This window comes from Batrachochytrium dendrobatidis (genome assembly GCF_000203795.2).
Source record: "Batrachochytrium dendrobatidis JAM81 unplaced genomic scaffold BATDEscaffold_3, whole genome shotgun sequence".
Taxonomy (NCBI): Eukaryota; Fungi; Chytridiomycota; class Chytridiomycetes; order Rhizophydiales; genus Batrachochytrium; species Batrachochytrium dendrobatidis.
In genome coordinates, this window is record NW_006281101.1 from 97,833 (window position 1) to 116,468 (window position 18,636).

The window sequence follows — 18,636 nt, forward strand, 5'->3', positions numbered from 1 at the left end:
CAGATCTGAAGCTACAGCTAAAGACGCGCCAGTTTTGTAGAAGCCAAACGCCGCTAATTCTCTACCTTTCTGCTCTGCTGCTGACATGAGCGAAGCTTGCTCTTTTTGAAAAAATGACGAGATGCCAAATGAGCTTTGGATATAATGTGTAGATCTGGTTGAAAAATCCTGATGGCACCTGTACAACTGCTGTTACTATTTAGACCAACTAAAATCGACCTATTTCCACGCCATCCCTTCCAAGTTGATTCACCATTCCATGTCCATTTACATATTAGCCATTGAATCAGCACATAGTTGGGTCTTGGCAGTTGAGCTGCTAAATGTCAAGACCTGTTACTAGCCCTTGCTTTCCTGGATTTCAAACAACCTGGCGTGGACATATTGCCGAGTGACTTTTGAATCAAGTAAATGCTTAGTCTTTGCAATGGCTTGATGGGGTAACCATCCCCAGTTGCAGTTCCTTTGGATGATCTATGAGTGGGATAAGCTTATTTGAGTGGGTAAAGCTTTCAGCATGCACTTGTGTTTTTCCGCGTATGTTATAATAGCATAGATTCAAAGAAAGCACATTACTTTTGCCAATCTACAGCTGTATTTATGTAAATGTGATACTAAACAAGACTCGGTATAATGAACTACTAGTCTCATGCATTACGTCTTGGTCTTTCTCCCGGCTACTACATGTAAACAACTGTTGTATTTCCAAATCGTGCAATCTCTGTTTTCTTGAATTAGAGTACAAACATATTAGTTGCAGAATTTTGACAATATCAGAATAGTCGAATTCAATATTTGGATTGCAATGAATGAATCAATGCAAGATAAAGTGTTTTGTTTTGCGTGAGCATGGCTATAAATCGTTTGGGAAGATGCATTGGATAATAAGTAGCTGAGACCATTTCAACACTTGTGACATCACTAATTGTGTAGACTGGTTAAATAGCAAGGCACAGCCTTTTGGGTATATATTATCCAAAGCCAGTCTATTTTGATCCAGTCTCCTGGCAAATGAGTAAGGGTCAAGTCTAATTCCAGATCTCAAAATGTATAGAACCAAGACCAAAAATGACAATACAATCAATATCCCCATAACCATTAGACGAGTCCTTTAGCCATTCAAACCCCATCAGGACTGATAGTATTGGAGTTGGTTTACAGTTTTGCAGTCTTTACTAATTTAACCATCCAATTGTGAATCGATTGGTTCACCAATGCAATCACAACAATTGTGATTGTTGAAATGACCGAGCATAATGCCAGTACCCTCGATGAGTTTAGCTTTTAATAAAAATCCAAAGCAATGCGTTTATTTATAACTCGGACATTCTACTTGTAATGCACTTTCAAACATGAGGGGCTATGAGAGTTCCTATAAACTCTGAAATAAGCAATGGTTAAATATCCGGATTTCCTATTGCAAATCGACTGCTTGCCCAATAAACACAACGGCCATTATACAATCAAACTATAGTCTTTCAGCCGAGATTGCTTTTCGAATAAACTTTTTTTGTTTGCAGTATCCTAAAAGCTCGTCTGTTTGCAGTCTATTCCAAGAAACAACGATTGCATGTCTCTGGAGTGCAACAGCTGTCTTCATTCAATGTTTACTGGTAATGATCGGTTTGAATCAAAGGAGAGTTGGAGATTGAACGAGTATAAGGACGTGCGATTTATTGGAACCGTGATGTGAACGCTGCTTTGAATATCCGTTCAGTTTTTTATACAAAAATGAATAGTTACCAATCAACTCTGTCAAGGACTCGACAATGTTGTCCAATAAATCTGTGAGAATCATTTCATAAAACTAGATGCTTATTAGATGCTTTGACACTCTTTTTGGTGTTCTATTTTACGCAAATATGACTATAATATTCTATAAATACTCGCCTTTCTGGACAAAACACCATCGTTGTTAGCACCAATGTTTACCACAATTATGAGCGTTATACCATTCACTATGCCATCAATCTCACTCTATTTTGGATTTATGGAAAAGAAATATTGTCCGTCAGTGTATTTGATCGCTCCAGTACTTGTTTGCTTTGGATTGGCATGTTGGAGGCATCTCTCAAAGCCCCTCAATGGTTTACCTGGTCCATATGCATGGCCTATTGTTGGACAGTTTCCTATTCTTTTAATGTAAGCATTCCTTTACTTCAGTTGGGGATCTGAATGCGTATAGTCATTAATAAGCCAATCTTGGAATTGAACCGTCATATCGGTTGATCAATAGGTTTTTAAAAAACCATCAAACGCATCTGTATTTAGCAGCCATGAGGAAAAAGTACGGTCCCATTTGGATACTGCCATCTTTAGGGATCGATTCTGTAGTTGTTTGTGATGCCAAAGCTGTTCAAAGTATTTTCCAAAACTCGACAGATATTATTCGTCCCGATAGTGGTTTTAGGGCTGCAAAATCTCTGTTCCAGTATGCTCTTTTTATTCTACCTGGTGGACCACTGTGGAAAAAGCATCGTAAATTGCTGCAATCTTCATTTAGTTTGCCACATCTGAGACTAGCTGTCCATGCATCAAAAGAAACTGCTGCTGTTATATCCACTGTTATAAACAATTTTATTCAAGCCGATTCGTCCAAAAGCTGTATTATCGACATTCACTGCTATATGATATCTTTATCTCTGGATATAATGCAGGTTACACGCTTATTCATGATATTTAAATCAATCCAGTTGGATGCTAACAAGCAAATGTTTGATATAGTGGAAAAGTCGCATTCAAATACGAGTTTAATGCAGTCAAGCAAACAGTATCTGGAAACAACGAAAAGGTTCGCTATGCTATAAAAATGTACACTATTTGTAAGCATTTTACTAAATACAGTCGTTAATGGCTGGATGAATAGGGCTACAAACTATTTGAAAAACTCCTAGTACTTCTTCAAAAAGTAAGCTTTCAAATGTATTGTGTTTTTGGGTTTATCACTTTAATCTGACTATGCTCTTTCAATTGATTATACCAGCGTGTGCTTCTACCAAAAATCTTTTGGAGCTATGCAAATATTGCCGACAATTCCCCAGCACTTCGTGAAACGGCAGACTATATGAGATTGACTGTAAAAAAGGTCATTGATGAAAGAGACGCATCTTGTGAATCAGAGCTCAGCAAAGATCCACTGCATATGGATGTACTCGAAAGACTGCTAAACAGTCGCACAGGAGATCTGGTAAGTATTACGAAATATTTAATGTGAAAGATTCGAATGTTATTGACATTATACAATGATAGGTACTATCCGAGGAAGAGATTATTAGTGAAATTATTGGTTTTATTATTGCAGGCTACGAGTGAGTCGACTGTCATTGAATCCGATTTATAATTCATGTAGAAATATACTAACTACCGTTTAGTACAACAGCCAGTACAATGACATTTATTATTTTTCAGCTGTGTATTCACCCAGAGATTCAAACCAAATTGGTTACAGACATTTGCGAGATATATTCCAAGCTCGACAAAGACATTGACATGGAAAACATAATGCATTTCGAATACCTTGACTGGGTGATTAAAGAAGCTCAACGACTCGACTCTGTTTTACAGAATGTGATGCGTGTTTCTACCAATGACATACAACTCATGGGATATGAATTTAAAGCAGGGACCCAATTCATGCTTCGTATTGCTGATATCCATCGCGATGAAAGGTATTGGAAAGACCCACTACGTTTCAATCCAGACCGATGGGCTGAGCCATGCGTCCCTGGCACTTTTTTGCCATTTGGTGACGGTGCGTTTAAATGTATTGGGCAAAAGATGGCCATGGTTGAAATCAAAGTGGTGATGATTCATTTACTGCGTGAATTCCAGTTTGAGCTGGTGCCTAATCAAAAGCTGGAGCGCTTCACCTCTATAACTCATGGATTCAAAAAGGGACTCATGGTCAAAATTAGCAAACGTAAATGACCTTGGCATATTTCTCAGCATTGGCAGTCCTGATAGTGCAGCATGCGCTAAAGGAATAAATGTTTTTAGTTTTATTTTAGCATATCAACGAATCTATTTGATTTGACAGTTCAAGAATGTCTTGTTCATTCATTAAAGAAATTGCCAATTGGTGAGTTCTAGTAAAGTGTATTGGCCAGACAAGCAAAATGCATGTAAAAGAATCAAGTCTAAATGGGCGAGGGCCGTACACGAGGGGAATGAATATGCAAGTCTATAGATGTGTTCTCATCCTCGAGTCGTCTTCGAGTACTGCCACGAGCCTGGCCACATTCTTGGGCAAATTCTTCATTTTCAGACACTCTTCGTGCCATGATAATTGGCTCGTATTCCTAAAAAGTAGGACAAAGGGTTAGAACAAGTTGCATTGAAACCAAGTTAAATCAAAGCTTACTCTGAGTTGGTACTTGAACACTTCAATCGGGTTCATACAGAAACGTTTGCTTTGGACAAACTGAAATGCAGTTGCAAACTGCATGTCATGCATGTCCATCATATAGGCTACAACGAAAGCTGGCGATCGAGATATGCCACCATTGCAATGCACTAGTACGGATCCACCGTTTGTGATTGCAGTATGAATGAATGAGGTGGCCTTTGGAAACAATGGAATGAGGTTTTGAAGTGGAGAGTCGGAAGCTTGGCTGTTGCGATAATGGAATGATATTCAATGCATGAATTAGTGATTGGAATAGTTTAAAACAAAATGGTATCGTTCTTCATATCTGCTACAAAACACCAAGGTAATGGCTGCATAACAGCTCTGACATGTCCTGGCAAGATTAAATTTGAAATGATAGTCTAATGTATCCAGGACTGCTCCTATTGTAAAACTTACATGCACAAGTAATGAAACTCTTCTGGAAACCGCATGCGAACCATCATTTCTTCATTGCTTTCTCTCACACATAGAATATGAGTGATTCCTTTAAGGTGCAGCAGTGAATTATCTCTAGCGCAAGAATATGGACCTAGCCATAAACCAGGTATAATCTCCTGCATGTCTCGACGCATTTCATATTGCCAATTCACCGCCATATCCATGTAAATGTGATGCTAAATAAGAGAGCCAAGTATAATAAACAGTCAGTCTCATGAAATGATCGAGTTTGCTGAACAACAGTGTTTTTGATTCTTCTGGTAATAGGCATGAAAACAATTGTATTCTCTGGATATACGATCATTGTTGCTTGAACTGGGCATAGACGTATATGATGTTCTAGGATAAAACATCCACCATATTACTGTCAATCAAACTCTGTACAACTCCACCTTGTATTCCAAGAATTAGAAATATCTATTAAAATAGTCAATCTTTAATAGAAAAGCCCACAATTATTTAACCATTTTTATCGAGTCAAAAACCACTTCAAGACAAATACAAGTGTTTCATTTTGCGTGAATACAGCTTTGATTGAATCTTGGATTAATAGTAAAATGCATGGCAATCATTATGTCGAGTCTGTAATAGCGTTAGTTTTTGATAGGCATAGTCTTGACTTGTCCATCAAGCTCGACAGAATCGACATGCTCATTGGCTTCAAGGACGCCTAATTGTCACAGTAGTCAGGATTCACAGCAAAAACACTCATCAGAATAATACAGACTTACTTATAAGACTGTATGGAACAGTTGCAGAGAATCCAAGAATAGAACTTTCATAACGATGGTGGACGACTCCACCTGGCAGAAATTCAAAAAATAAATGAGTGACAATACAGTAAATCGATGCACATCTAATCAATTGGAATGGTATATGCTGACCTTGAGCGATTAAATCCGAAGCAGCTTTATCGATTACTTCTTTGCACGTATCGTCCTTGAACATAACAATTATGTTTTTCTCTGCATAGCATTAGCAACAAAAACAGCAACAGCAAAAACAGTCACAATGATTGCATCTCAACATAGCTCACTGGACATGGATGCAGATTTCTTGCAGAAATGGGCTTTAAAGTATTGAATAAGATTCATAGTGTATGCGGTGGATGGAAAGCAAAAAGAGTCGTTTATAAATAGCTTAAAAATAACGAATCGTCCTAAATTAATTACAGTAGCCCTTTCCATGCCATCTATGCCGCTTAACACCACAGCGAAAGCCACATATTTCCATATTATAAAGGGACAACTGCTTTGGCTGATATACATCAAGTTTTATTCAATGCTCGACAACAGAGCGTTCAGCAAATGCTCGATTGCGTTGAATCATGTCTGCCGCAGTCGCCCCTGAAGTCACATATGCCTGGAGATGCATGTCTGCTTCGAAACTAGCTTCAGCTGTAAGGGATCCACTAACCCTCGACCGTTTTCGTCGAGCATCTTCCTCGGCTGCTTGTTCTGCAGCATCTTGAATCCGTGCCGTCTTGATTCTTTCTTCTCGCTCTTGTATTAACCTTTTCGCATTTCCCTGCATCGCTTCTAACCTGCGTATACGATCTTCTTCCTGTCGTTTTTTATGGGATTCGTAATCTCCATTTACAGCCGACTCTAACGGTGCGGTAGTCAACTCACCATGAGATGCTCGATGCGATGCATTTGATGAATGTGTCTTGGCTTTGGCGTAGTCTTTGGGTGAATCGTTGTATCGGTCTTTTGGTGGAGATCTGTATCGTGAGCTAGATGATGTGTCTTTTGTATGGCGAGATACAGATGTACGAGGAGCATCCGAATCGTGGTGTCTAGTATTATGCCCATCTCTAGGTGATCGCGATCGACTGTCCCGGGAAGTGTATCTACTCTCATTATTATGTCTACGGCTGCTTTGTTCATATCGATCACTATGATGCAATGGTTTCTGTACTCGAGATGAAGGACTATAATGACGATCAGATCTACTCTGTCTATCCACATGACTACGCTTAGGAGATCTGGAATGTCTCGAGTGTTTTTCTTCCAGTGGAACAAATGAGCGTTCTTTTTCACGGCTTAAAGAAACTGCTATTGACTCTCGAGGACTCGATGCATCACTGGAACGCTTATGCCTATGGCGAGGTGGTGAAGGAGACGCATTTCTACCATGACGATCCTTGCTTTTCTTTTCCTTTTTAGACTTTTTTTCCTTGTTTTTCATTTCGGTCAATTGTTTCAGACGAATTGGATTATTCAAAACAGCCTGAACAGATGCTTGCTCACGTCGTTTAATAGCTAATAGTGGATCATCTCGGATTTTTGCTTGCAGATCTCTAACAGAGTTGGCAGTCATTCCGTACAAGGTTGAGTTGGTTTTTGTAAATGTAGCCGCAGTAGACATCTTTTATGCACACCGAGTTAGTTTATTACCTTTAAACCAGCCAAGACATTGTTAGATTCAAGCGATGCAAATTCATGGTACTCACATCGGATACTTTGGTACCTTGCTCGACTAGCTTATCTGCTCTTTTTTTACCAAGTAGAAATGCTTCCTTGTCTTCACTGATATCTCCTGACACTGCTCCAGGACCAACAGTATACATCCATTCTAGCCGAGTATCAGATTTCCTACATACAATTTAGTTCCATACGATAATTTCAAGTGAAAGTTAGATGCCAGACCAACGTAAATGGTTGAACAGACTCTTTAAGCTTGGTTCGTAAACCAATGAACCATGCAAAACACTTTACTTGATGCGACCATTATTGAGAGCTTGTAGTTCTTCCCTTGCTCTTTCCTCGGCCTTTTCTTTACGAAGCTGGTCTAGTTTCTTTTTTTCTTCTAAAGCAGCTTGTTCTCTCTTCCATACATTCTCTTGATTGCGGAATGTTCCTGGATGCCATGACTTTTTCAAGTTCTACAAGATGTCGAAAGAGTCGTGGTTAGTATGGTCGACAATAAGTTTTGTTCAAGTTTCTATCCAACAGCATGCATCTACCAGATCACCACCGCCCATATCAGCAATAAATCCAAATGGTTTCTGCCGATGCAGAACAAACAAATGGCGACTGAAACGGCAAAATAAAAAGACCACACTGTATATTATACAGTCTACCCATTATATCTGGAGATTCAACTTTGAGGATTTATAAATGAATTCATTCATATCCATGTAGAGTATACGGTCATCAGACGGTGTTGGAATCACAATCTTCAATTCAGTTTCAAATAAAACAGTGCATTTGCAGTGCATAGTGTGGGATAGCGACTGGCCACTATCAGGTTTGACTGCCAAAAGCCAAATTTGTCATTGAATTTGACATCAACTTGTACAACTCATCTGGGCCAGTCGTTCGCTACCATGGCTGGTGTTGACTTTTTAGGAGTTGAGTCTATATGTTTTACTGAGTTTTTTAAATATTCATATTTTGCAACAGCCAGGACTGGATTGGGTTTAAATCAGCTCGTATTTGGTCAATATTGGACAGTAGTTCAAACTGCATCCTAGATGACCCACTACACTTTACAGTATGGTATCTGATGGTCCAGGTTATTTCAATAGGGTGTTTTTGAATTCCAAAAGTCCAACCACATCATTACTTTTTACATGACATGAGCAACCAGGGATAATGCAGATTGAATTGTATCCAAAATATCTCGAGTAGCAACTGGATCATGCTCAAAACCTGCAACTATCTTGCTTGTCTTGGATTCTTGTCCAACCTCATTTTGAATCTAACCCATGCCTGTCTGGATACCAAACCATGCTAAATAGAAAGCAATCGAAATTGTCAAAAAGGCTACAGAAGAAGATGGCAAAGGCAACTTTGAAGAAGCATACAAGCTGTACACGAATAGTCTAGAATATTTTATGACTGCCATGAAATGTAAACATTGAATTTGCTTTTGGTAATTTGGAATTGATGATTGGTGTTTACTGATTCATCACAAACTAACCTTGTGTATCTACACGATCCATTCCAATTTGATAGATGAAAAAAATGACAAGCTTAAAGAATCTATTCGCAAAAAGTTTACAGAGTATCTGGATCGTGCAGAAAAGCTCAAAGAGTACTTGGCAAAGCAGCAAAAAAAGAAAAAGCCGGTTTCTGTCGGTGATTCTGGAGGAAATGGTATGAATGTTTTATGATTTGTTTTTTTGAATGGATGATTCAAAAACGTTATTTGGGTCTTGAATCGTGTATGGCTGATTGTCGCATCAATTCAACTAGGAAAACATCAGGATAAATCCAGTGATGAGGACGATGAGGAGGAGGATGGAGATGGTAAAGGAAAGAAAGAGGATGCAGATACCAAGAAACTTAAAAAGGCACTTGCCGAAGCAATTTTACAGGAAAAGCCCAATGTGCATTGGGATGATGTTGCTGGTCTTGAAGGTGCCAAGGAAGCACTCAAAGAGGCTGTTATTTTGCCGATTCGATTTCCTCACTTGTTTACAGGGAAACGAACCCCATGGCGTGGTATTCTTCTCTATGGGGTATGACACAACATAAAATATACCATGTTGTTTACTACGCTAATCTTTATTTGATCAATAGCCTCCTGGTACTGGTAAATCATATCTGGCCAAAGCCATTGCAACAGAGGCAGATGCTACGTTTTTCTCTGTTAGCTCAGCAGATCTTGTATCCAAATGGTTGGGTGAGAGTGAAAGGTACTTTTATTAATATTCAATTGTAGTTTACATGTACATTACAGTTAATTATTTTGATTTTACTCGATTGAATAGACTTGTAAAGCAACTTTTTACTCTGGCTCGCGAAAACAAACCATCGATTATTTTTATTGATGAAGTAGATTCGCTCTGTGGCAGTCGTGGCGAAGGAGAATCCGAGGCATCGCGGCGTATTAAAACTGAATTTCTTGTGCAGATGCAAGGTGTGGGAAACGATACTACTGGTGTGTTGGTACTTGGTGCCACAAATATCCCATGGCAGATAGACAGTGCTATTCGTCGTCGGTGAGGATAACCCTGTTGATGCCCTTTAAACTCTATTGTATATGACAAGATTCAAGTTGCCTGTTTTTTGATCAAGTTTCTTAAACTGCTTGTAGATTTGAAAAACGAATTTATATTCCATTACCAGACTTGAATGCTCGTGCACGCATGGTCAGTCTGGATATTGGATCGACACCCTGTAGACTAGGCCAAAAAGATTTTCGGATGCTGGGTGAACGAACTGAAGGGTGTGTTGTTTATGAAAACTTGTGCAGTAGTTGTGTTATGGTACCAACAGTTTGATTCAATGATTACTAGATTTTCTGGATCCGATATTGCGGTACTTGTTCGTGATGCATTGATGGAGCCTATTCGAAAAGTTCAGAATGCTACGCATTTTAAACAGGTACATTATGCATGTTTTGTTTTAATCGGTATATTCAGACTATCTCAGCTCATTGATGATGCTGTTTTTGTTCCAGGTACAAGCTCCATCGCGAAAAGATCCAAATGTCATGACAGTGCATCTTACTCCATGCTCGCCAGGCGATCCAGGAGCAATTGAAAAATCATGGACAAGTGTTGGATCGGATGAGTTGTTAGAACCAGAACTTACAATTGCTGATTTTCTTCGATCGGCGGCTACAGCCCGACCATCAGTAAATCAAAGCGATTTAGAACAATATGTCAAGTGGACGGTATGTGAATGTATAATTCTTGTTTGCTACTATGCTCGACTATTGCTTATTTTAAATTGTTGTATTATAGGCTGATTTCGGACAGGAAGTCTGATTATGAATGTGGTGTCAATAATATCAATGAATATATTGATTTAATTTGCTGTTGTTTTAATGAAGGTGCATTTGGGTCAAGATGTGACTTTTACAGCTAGTAATAATGGGTATGAAAACTGAGTGATACATTGTCAGCAACCTGTTGGTACAATCAGTTTACTGGGTAATCTGCTGCGCGTATGGGATTCAATATAGGACAACTTCCTTTGGGTTTGATCTGACACGATCTTCAAAGTTTCATCTAGTTTACACTAGACTCAAGAACTCTCGCTTTGTCGCTCCAGATGATGACAGATTTCTAAACCATCACATCGCGTTCGATCAAAAGACTTTGAATCTTGCACAATCAACGTATCTGAACATATCAATTACAATATGGCTAAAAGTCGTTTAGCAATGGCCATGTCTGCCATGGCTGGCGGAGTGTTCACTGCAGGTGCTCTTTCTTACACTGGCTATTTTGATCTCCGTCGCTCTGCTCTGCCCATATCCAACCTAGCATTGGATTCAACTACTCCTTATCTTCCTGATCATTCATTACAAACAAGAATTGGAAAACTGCCTCTGTACCAGCGCATTATGGAACAAGAAGGTTTCAAACGAGCTCCCTATCATCCGTTATTAGTTGGCGGAATTGAGGGGTTGAGCGACTCTACTGATGACATGAATGCAGATCAGAACAGTAATGGTAAAAGACAAAAGCAGGTTATAATTGACAACGATCCTGAACATCACAAAACTATTAGCCAAATCTTATCATTGGATGCTGTGGAAGGTACATTGATGCGAGGCAAACTATTGTTTCGAAAGGGTGGTATTGAACATGGATCTGGATGGGTTTCCAAAGACCGTCGGACATTGGTCATGTTCGTTCATCTGGGAGATTTGATATGTGGCCACAAAGGTAAACCCAGATGTGATTGTGATGAAACTCATTCAGCTTATTGAGCATTTTGAGCATTTTATCGTTTGCTTTAGGATTGGTACATGGAGGTTTGATCAGCGCCATCTTTGACGATTGTATGGGCTATCTCTTCTTTGCAGATGCAGCATCCAAATACATTGGATATACTGCTAATCTCAACATCAATTTCAAGAACACTATGCCAGTAAATAAAACCATTGCTGTATGTGTACGCATCAAAGAGCACAAGGGCCGTAAAGTGTATCTCACTGCTGAAGCTCATGATGCAGAATGTCTTTTTGAGCCTGTAGATCCGTCATCTACAACTGCAACTGCAAACAAGTATGGCAGTGGTGAATTTGCAGATTTGGTTGGTGGAAAGTCCATCATGTATGCAAACGCAGAGTCTCTGTTTATTATTCCTAAAGATACTTGGGGCTCCCGTGCTGCCTATCGTATCTACTCATTCATTGCTGCTGCTCTGGGTGCGTAACAGTCGAGTTTCTTGGGATAATCTATGTTTTACTATCATTAAGATTTGGTTGATGGAATGAACTCGAGACTTTTTGGTTTGATGATGTGTTTGGTCTACCAAGCTTATGATAGAACGTGGATACACATTCAATTGAAACGACTTTAACCATGTTCAATGCCATCAAATACAGTGAGCATTCATGCTTGAAATCATCTAAACTGATTTATGCTACGAGTCAGTGTAGTATATCACATTCATGCATTGGATCACTATTGCCTGTCTTGGAAACGTGGTTGCTCAGACATGGTGCAGATCTAACCATAGCTCGAATCAAGTGCCAAATTGCTTCAAACTATTAGTATTCAACATTCCATTTGAATCTGTTCAGTACCGACTAGTAGACAAGCTCGCGTTCTAGTCCAAAAAAGCAGTTTACGGAACTTATCCCTGGTGGCTGGCATGGAAACAACAATTGCATCCCTGGAGTGTGTAATCCGCCAGGGAGTCCAGAGGACAAGTCGAACAGTTGAACAGTAAATGTAATGGAAACTGACACCAACTGGTTCATGGAACTGGCCGTTTGTTACGTGCTTTGACACCCTATTTAGTGCTCCATTTACGTGGATATGGCTGTAACATGCAAATGACCAAGGGCTGCTTTACCTCTGGCTTTGAGAATAATAATCGAAACATTGACACGCCGTTAATGTCAGGGTTAGTCAAGGATTGAAGGAAGCCAAGCACAGCACCATAGCGCTACGCGACCACATTTAATCCAAGCTTGCTAAGCTATTCACGTAAGCAATATTGCAGCTATTGTCTGATACCTCCCTATACAATCTCGTGGAATCCCAACCTTTTGACCATATAATTGTTTCCCGCCACATCATCATTTGATTGTCTTGTGGCTTCTTGATAGCTCATTGTCTCGAGTTTTGTCTATTTAGTTTCCAGTGGACTTTGCTGTTGACATTGTAGTCTGTAAGTTCATTCTACCATTATCACAACCGTATCGGCATAAAATGTATCATTTTTGCATTATCTTGCGGTCACTGCCTCCTTTGCTTTGGAATAAGCCAACGGTTAAATATTCGTTGCGCTTTTCTACTACAAATTGAATGTTTTCCCAATTGGCATTCTCAATTCTTCAAAACACAACGTCTATAATGTAATACAATCAAACCATGGTTTTGACTTGCCTTTTCTCCTCTTTTGATAGCCATACATTGTATGGTCACCAGATTCATTCATTGTAATTCAGATATTAAGTTCAACTGTTTCAAATCTGTAACACTCATCTTTGTTGCATCCTAGAATCTTGCAAATGCGGTTGTGTTCTAGTTTGAAAAAACAAAGATCACGTTTCAGCATTAACTCTTGGTAATTACCAAGAGAAAGATCATTAGGCTTTCTCAAGAGGTTCAAAAAACAATACTGTCCAGTAAATGTGATGGAAATTCATCCAATGAAATTCATGGTCTGCTATATTTTTACTCTGCTCCATTTACATGAATACAGCTGTAACTAATTTCTCTTTTCCAATCAATCCATCAAATATTTGGTCTAATTTTTATTTTTCAAGTTTACATTTCTCGGTCATACAGCCATTTAAACGATTGGCCCAGCAATGCCTTTTATACACCATGTTGAAATCATTCAATTTCCATTAGCCTTTTTCGGCATGTTATTTACCGCTTTGTCGTTTATAACTGGCATAGTTGGCACGATTGTATTTATTCGCAAAGGTGTTCAAAAGAGGTTCACAACATCCATCATCACACTCATTGCAATTAATCTTTCAACTATTCTTCTTCAACTATCCGAGGTCGCTTATGTATATCTTCCATATACTTCAGCTGCGCTTATTTCTCGCAACTTTATCTACCAAATATGCGTTTTGTTGCTTAATTTGATACAACTGGAGATCTTTCGTGTGTTTAACGAGGGATTAATCAACATCAAGGCGTTTCGATCTGAGAATATGAAATGGATACGTCTTGCTGCTATTTTAGTGCATTTGATATGCTCATTGCCAACATATTTACAAGAGTGGGTGTTTCCGTATAATCTTGAAACGACTGCAACAAAGGTAAGCTTTTTTTGTAGGAGCGATTTTATTTGATTGCTGTAGTGACGTCTGATTATTTTTATTTACAAAATGATGCTGTATACTAGTGGGCAAATAATGGATCCGCGATTTATACGATTTTAGTTGGGATTTGGGGTGTACTGCAGAACCTATATATTTTAAAACGAACCCGGACTCATTTTGATAGATTGCGCGCAGCCAGATCTGAAAATCCCGCCAATTTTAATTCCCATAAACTACAGCGACAAAATAGCAGTGTTATCGCGTTAGTTGCAGTCCCTCCTGTTCCGATAGATAGTGACGAGTCAGGCATGTATTCCAATTATGTGGCAAATAGGGATGGTTTGACTGTACCGGGTACAGCTACTATGGACGACCAAACTTCTACCACTACAGTCGCTCTTAATCCATCTAGTGTGGCCAGACTAACAAAGAAAATTGACCGAGGCTTTCTAATGATTCGTATATTGATTATAATTCTTTTTGCTTTGGATCTGCTATCCATTAGCACGTTTATTTCCTCGTCAATGATATTGGAAGATATGGATCGATTGGCACATTACGCACTTATGCAGATATCGTTTGGCGTAATTGGAATTCATTTGGTAAGCCTGAATATCTTTAATCGGGTTTCATCTATCAACCCTTTATTCGAGTTAAATAGACTAACATTACTGTTTTTAACACTGATTGCATTTTGCGGCTTAGTTTATTGAGACATTCTTGTTTGTTCAGATTGTATTGCAGTTTAAACGACAGATATCTATGAGTGGAAGCTCACGGCCCAGTGTATATACAGACGGGCTTGAACCTAACAAGCAAGAAGGCGACACGACTGTTGGTGGGTCACAATCTCCAAGCAGTCTTGAGTTGTGTTCTACACCATGATCCTTAGCAACATACAAAGTCAATAAAGACGATCATATAGTTTAAGTTGTAAAATTGATTGAAGCGCTGCAGGTTTAAATCTCGACAAACTGCTTGATGTTTTAGCCATTGTGTATTTTACAATACTTTAAACAATATGATACTTTTTAGTTGACTGTCAACAATAATTCCAACTCAAACCCATAATTTGATTGTATTATATAGTGGATAATGTGTTGATTCAAGAATCGAGAGTGCCAAACCAGATCAATATCCAGTCATGCCTATTTCGAAGCAATCACTAGAAAGTATTCCATTTTACGTGAACACAGCTGTAAATATTACCTGAGGCTACTACAAGAAATATCGATGCTTGAATAGTTACCACATTGCTCTTGATTTGCAGCAAAACCATCATTTCCAAATCTGGTTTTCTCAGCACTGACAATTGATTCATTCCTAGCACACAAATGTCGCTTGTTCATATTTCATCTGTAGCCGAGTTTGATAAACTTATTGAGAGCAACAAGCTTACTGTTGTAGATTTTTTTGCAGAATGGTGTGGTCCATGCAAGATGGTTGCACCTCGATTTGAAGCCTTGGCAAAAAAGACACCCAATGTGCAGTTTCTCAAGGTCGATGTTGATCAACTGCAGGCTATCTCAAGCAAGCATGGTGTACGAGCAATGCCAACATTCCAGTTTTTCAAAAAGGGCAGCAAAGTGAACGAGGTCGTTGGCGCAGATATTAACAAGGTGGAACAGCTTGTAAAGGAACTTGGTGGACATTCAGGAGGCGGATTTGCTGCTAGTGGAACAGGAAGAGTTCTTGGAACTGGCTCAGCTGCTCCAGCAGCACCAAACGCACCGACCAATAGCTGGGATATTGTTGCATTGATTGTAGGTTTGGTTATGTTATACATGTGGTGGAACTCGGGATCCAAATGAACATGCTATTCAGAATAAATTCAAATTGATTGTTATTCAGAATTTATTCAAGTTGATTATTATTTAGAATATATTCAAGTTGATTGATATTCAGAATAAGACTGCCAGTTTCATGAAATGATGATTTACTAAGCAAGATTGTCAATCATAAATGCACACAATCTTCAATTACTCGTTTGGAAATAAAAGACTTTACAGTTTACAATTCAAAACTACACTTTTGCAGTCTTTTAAGCTTCAGAAAGACTGTAAACTGGACAGAAATCGCAGACAATTCAATTCAATTCAAGCGGTCGAGATTTATGCGAGTATCTCAATACACGTGATACGCGTTTCTGAATTCTCAATTTATTTCATCACTCTGTTCTCATTCTTTTTGTCAATAATCGTGAGTGATTTGAATTTGCAAATCTTGTCCAATAATCACTTTACAAAACTGTTTATTATTCTTGGACTCTTGGTGTTCCGTTCTGCGTGAATATAGCTGAATGAATTCAGTCGTACTGTTTCCACCAGACTCCCTTTTATGGGAGTTACTAACAAAACTATGTCGAAACTGTTCAAACCATCATATACAGGTGAGCATATACATATTGTTATTTATATCATAAATCTGCATCATTGATCAAATGCAGTACATATATATTAGAACTATGCATTGATGCTCCATACATTTATGACTATTAACAGGACGCAAGAGACTTTGTTTTATCGATCTGCAGAATTCCTCCTCATTTCAATCAACTAGGAATGCAGTTGGTTTCTTTTTCTCAAAACTTACCTCCTGCAGCCTTTGAAGACCGTCTGCATCTGCTTTATTTTGTCAACGATTTACTATTCCATGGGTACATCTAATCATACTGACCTATTCAGTCATGTATGTTGTAATGAATGGCACGAAACTAATCTATTTTATTTATTAGAGTTGCACAACAACTAGCAGTGTTGATAAATTACTCCTTGCTGGACAGTATCGATCCATTATTTATTTTGGCAGTTCAGGCCGCATATCAGAATCCTTTGAATTACGACATGCATTTGATTGTTCAGGGCAGAATTTTGAGTCTTCGCAAGGTACTTGCGTTTTATGAACAATGTTGAATATGATCGATGTTTTGATATTTAACCTACCGAATTCAACCTGTACAATTTGCTAGTTGATTGATATTTGGCATGCAAAGAGCATGCTGAATCCAATTCAGATTGACACTCTTTATCGAATCGTTAGCACTGTTCCTCCTTCACAGGAAGATATAGAGCGAGAGCGATTGAGACAAGTTCAGATTCAAGCTGATCAAAGACTCCATCAGCTTAAAGAACAGCAAAGACTGAAGGAACAGCAAGAACTTGAACTGAAATTAAAGGAGCAGCGTGATGCCTACTTTAAAGAGTTGGATGAATTACTCGACGATAAATTGGCTGAAGAATTGCCATCAAGTATCATGTTACAAGTAATCCAAGTAAGTGATGTGAACTCGTGGCTATTGCTTCTACAAGCCGTTTAAATTGGATAATGCGTTGGTTTATTCTCCAACTGATTGTCTGTTTATTAGGAATCCAATTTGCCTCCTGGAACACCCGTTACTGTTGCATCAATGGTAGAAATGTCTAGACGGAGGTATATGCCTTCAACTGATCGAGACTGGAAAGCTATCATGACTGATTTCGATATGGGATTGCAATGCTTCAAGATAAAGTTGTGTGCAAATGATGACCAGAAAGATGCACAACTAAATATGGGAGATAATACAGGTGTGACAAAGGCCGCTATAGCCAAGTTTTCAGACGAAGGATGGGAGTCGGAATATCTGAATACATGGATTCAGCATAACAAGCAGCGACTTCAAGGTGGAGATTGGTCTATGAAAAAGGATAACACTTTTCGCTCGCATCGAGCGCATAGTCCTGTTGAAACTCATACACTTTCTAAACCATCGGATCACTCTCCTCGACCCATATTGGGAAGAGGCGGTGAATCATCTGGATCTTGGAGCGATGTTCCTCTGTCTCGGTACGCAAAGGACGATGCTGCTGGATCTGGGAGTAAAAACCCAGTCTTGCATGGATCGTTTTCTAAAAAGTATCAAGTCGAACGAGTGCGCTCCAGATCAAGGTCTAGATCGAGGTCTCGCTCTCGTTCCTACTCAAGATCTCGCTCCAGATCCAGTCGCTCTTCGTCGCTTTCTAGACGCTCTAGACTATCTCGATCAGCAAGTTCTCGCTCTCGTTCTAGATCTAGATCTAGGTCTTTTTCACCAAAACGCTACACTACTTCCCGTCAACGACACCCGCCAGACTCACCCAACTGGTCCCGTTACCAGTCAGAGTCGCGCAGTAGGAGTCGATCACGAGCTAGACAACAATCTTACGAGCGACCAGTGGGTGTGGGTTCAAAGACCGCTATACATACTAGTGGAGCATTTCCTACACCCAACCCTAATTCTCGACCACTTACTGGACTCCAATCTTTTGGAGAAAATGCAGGTTATTCTCACAGTGGTGATATGATCACAGCACCTGAATTGACAGATCATGCATTAGAGGCATATAGACGCCAGCAAAGTGCTGCAAAGCTGTCTCGCGGACGAGGTGAACCTCAAGCATCCAATCCCATATCTGGTACAAGCGGATCCTCATGTTACAAATGTGGTCTTGTTGGGCACTATGCTCGTGAATGCCCCACTTGAACCATCTTTTATTTCTGTCAAGAACTGTCTTACATGTACTAGCTGTAATCAACCCACTCTTGTCAAAAAATCTCTAGTCAACTCTGCTTTATATTTC

General features: G+C 39.2%; 9 protein-coding genes across 9 annotated transcripts; 6 read left to right on the plus strand and 3 right to left on the minus strand.

Moving 5' to 3' along the window:
- Nucleotides 1-2,276: 2,276 nt before the first annotated feature.
- BATDEDRAFT_87209 (uncharacterized protein) lies at nt 2,277-3,927 on the plus strand (the record flags this gene model as incomplete). The annotated part of the gene is made up of 6 exons (XM_006677433.1): nt 2,277-2,431; nt 2,725-2,822; nt 2,895-2,908; nt 2,984-3,187; nt 3,250-3,308; nt 3,372-3,927. 6 exons carry the CDS (start codon nt 2,277-2,279, stop codon nt 3,925-3,927), a joined length of 1,086 nt encoding a protein of 361 aa, XP_006677496.1.
- A 433-nt stretch (nt 3,928-4,360) lies between these two features.
- Nucleotides 4,361-5,223, minus strand: BATDEDRAFT_15965 (uncharacterized protein; the record flags this gene model as incomplete). Its single annotated transcript, XM_006677110.1, has 2 exons — nt 4,805-5,223; nt 4,361-4,610 (listed from the first exon to the last, which is right to left on the minus strand). Coding segments are annotated over exons 1-2 (456 nt in total), but the record flags the coding sequence as incomplete, so codon positions are not given.
- Nucleotides 5,224-5,439: 216 nt separating this feature from the next.
- Nucleotides 5,440-5,794, minus strand: BATDEDRAFT_87180 (uncharacterized protein; the record flags this gene model as incomplete). Its single annotated transcript, XM_006677538.1, has 3 exons — nt 5,440-5,516; nt 5,578-5,649; nt 5,731-5,794. The coding sequence occupies 3 exons, from the start codon at nt 5,792-5,794 to the stop codon at nt 5,440-5,442; spliced, it is 213 nt and encodes a 70-aa protein (XP_006677601.1).
- A 304-nt stretch (nt 5,795-6,098) lies between these two features.
- On the minus strand, nt 6,099-7,832 carry BATDEDRAFT_86738 (U2-type spliceosomal complex subunit CWC25; the record flags this gene model as incomplete). The annotated part of the gene is made up of 4 exons (XM_006677539.1): nt 6,099-7,216; nt 7,302-7,443; nt 7,567-7,733; nt 7,815-7,832. 4 exons carry the CDS (start codon nt 7,830-7,832, stop codon nt 6,125-6,127), a joined length of 1,419 nt encoding a protein of 472 aa, XP_006677602.1. The 3' UTR covers nt 6,099-6,124.
- A 319-nt stretch (nt 7,833-8,151) lies between these two features.
- On the plus strand, nt 8,152-10,568 carry BATDEDRAFT_32935 (AAA family ATPase VPS4; the record flags this gene model as incomplete). The annotated part of the gene is made up of 10 exons (XM_006677324.1): nt 8,152-8,201; nt 8,592-8,703; nt 8,809-8,949; nt 9,049-9,314; nt 9,376-9,491; nt 9,567-9,797; nt 9,893-10,024; nt 10,095-10,182; nt 10,259-10,474; nt 10,545-10,568. Exons 1-10 carry the CDS (start codon nt 8,178-8,180, stop codon nt 10,566-10,568), a joined length of 1,350 nt encoding a protein of 449 aa, XP_006677387.1. The 5' UTR covers nt 8,152-8,177.
- Nucleotides 10,569-10,945: 377 nt separating this feature from the next.
- BATDEDRAFT_34523 (uncharacterized protein) lies at nt 10,946-12,051 on the plus strand (the record flags this gene model as incomplete). The annotated part of the gene is made up of 2 exons (XM_006677330.1): nt 10,946-11,474; nt 11,549-12,051. 2 exons carry the CDS (start codon nt 10,946-10,948, stop codon nt 11,965-11,967), a joined length of 948 nt encoding a protein of 315 aa, XP_006677393.1. The 3' UTR covers nt 11,968-12,051.
- Nucleotides 12,052-13,576: 1,525 nt separating this feature from the next.
- On the plus strand, nt 13,577-14,926 carry BATDEDRAFT_23234 (uncharacterized protein; the record flags this gene model as incomplete). The annotated part of the gene is made up of 3 exons (XM_006677166.1): nt 13,577-14,038; nt 14,125-14,643; nt 14,747-14,926. 3 exons carry the CDS (start codon nt 13,577-13,579, stop codon nt 14,924-14,926), a joined length of 1,161 nt encoding a protein of 386 aa, XP_006677229.1.
- A 464-nt stretch (nt 14,927-15,390) lies between these two features.
- On the plus strand, nt 15,391-15,678 carry BATDEDRAFT_7466 (uncharacterized protein; the record flags this gene model as incomplete). Its single annotated transcript, XM_006677047.1, has 1 exon — nt 15,391-15,678. A coding segment is annotated over one exon (288 nt), but the record flags the coding sequence as incomplete, so codon positions are not given.
- A 924-nt stretch (nt 15,679-16,602) lies between these two features.
- Nucleotides 16,603-18,539, plus strand: BATDEDRAFT_87213 (uncharacterized protein; the record flags this gene model as incomplete). Its single annotated transcript, XM_006677434.1, has 4 exons — nt 16,603-16,697; nt 16,776-16,926; nt 17,010-17,312; nt 17,406-18,539. 4 exons carry the CDS (start codon nt 16,603-16,605, stop codon nt 18,537-18,539), a joined length of 1,683 nt encoding a protein of 560 aa, XP_006677497.1.
- Between the last annotated feature and the right edge of the window lie 97 nt (nt 18,540-18,636).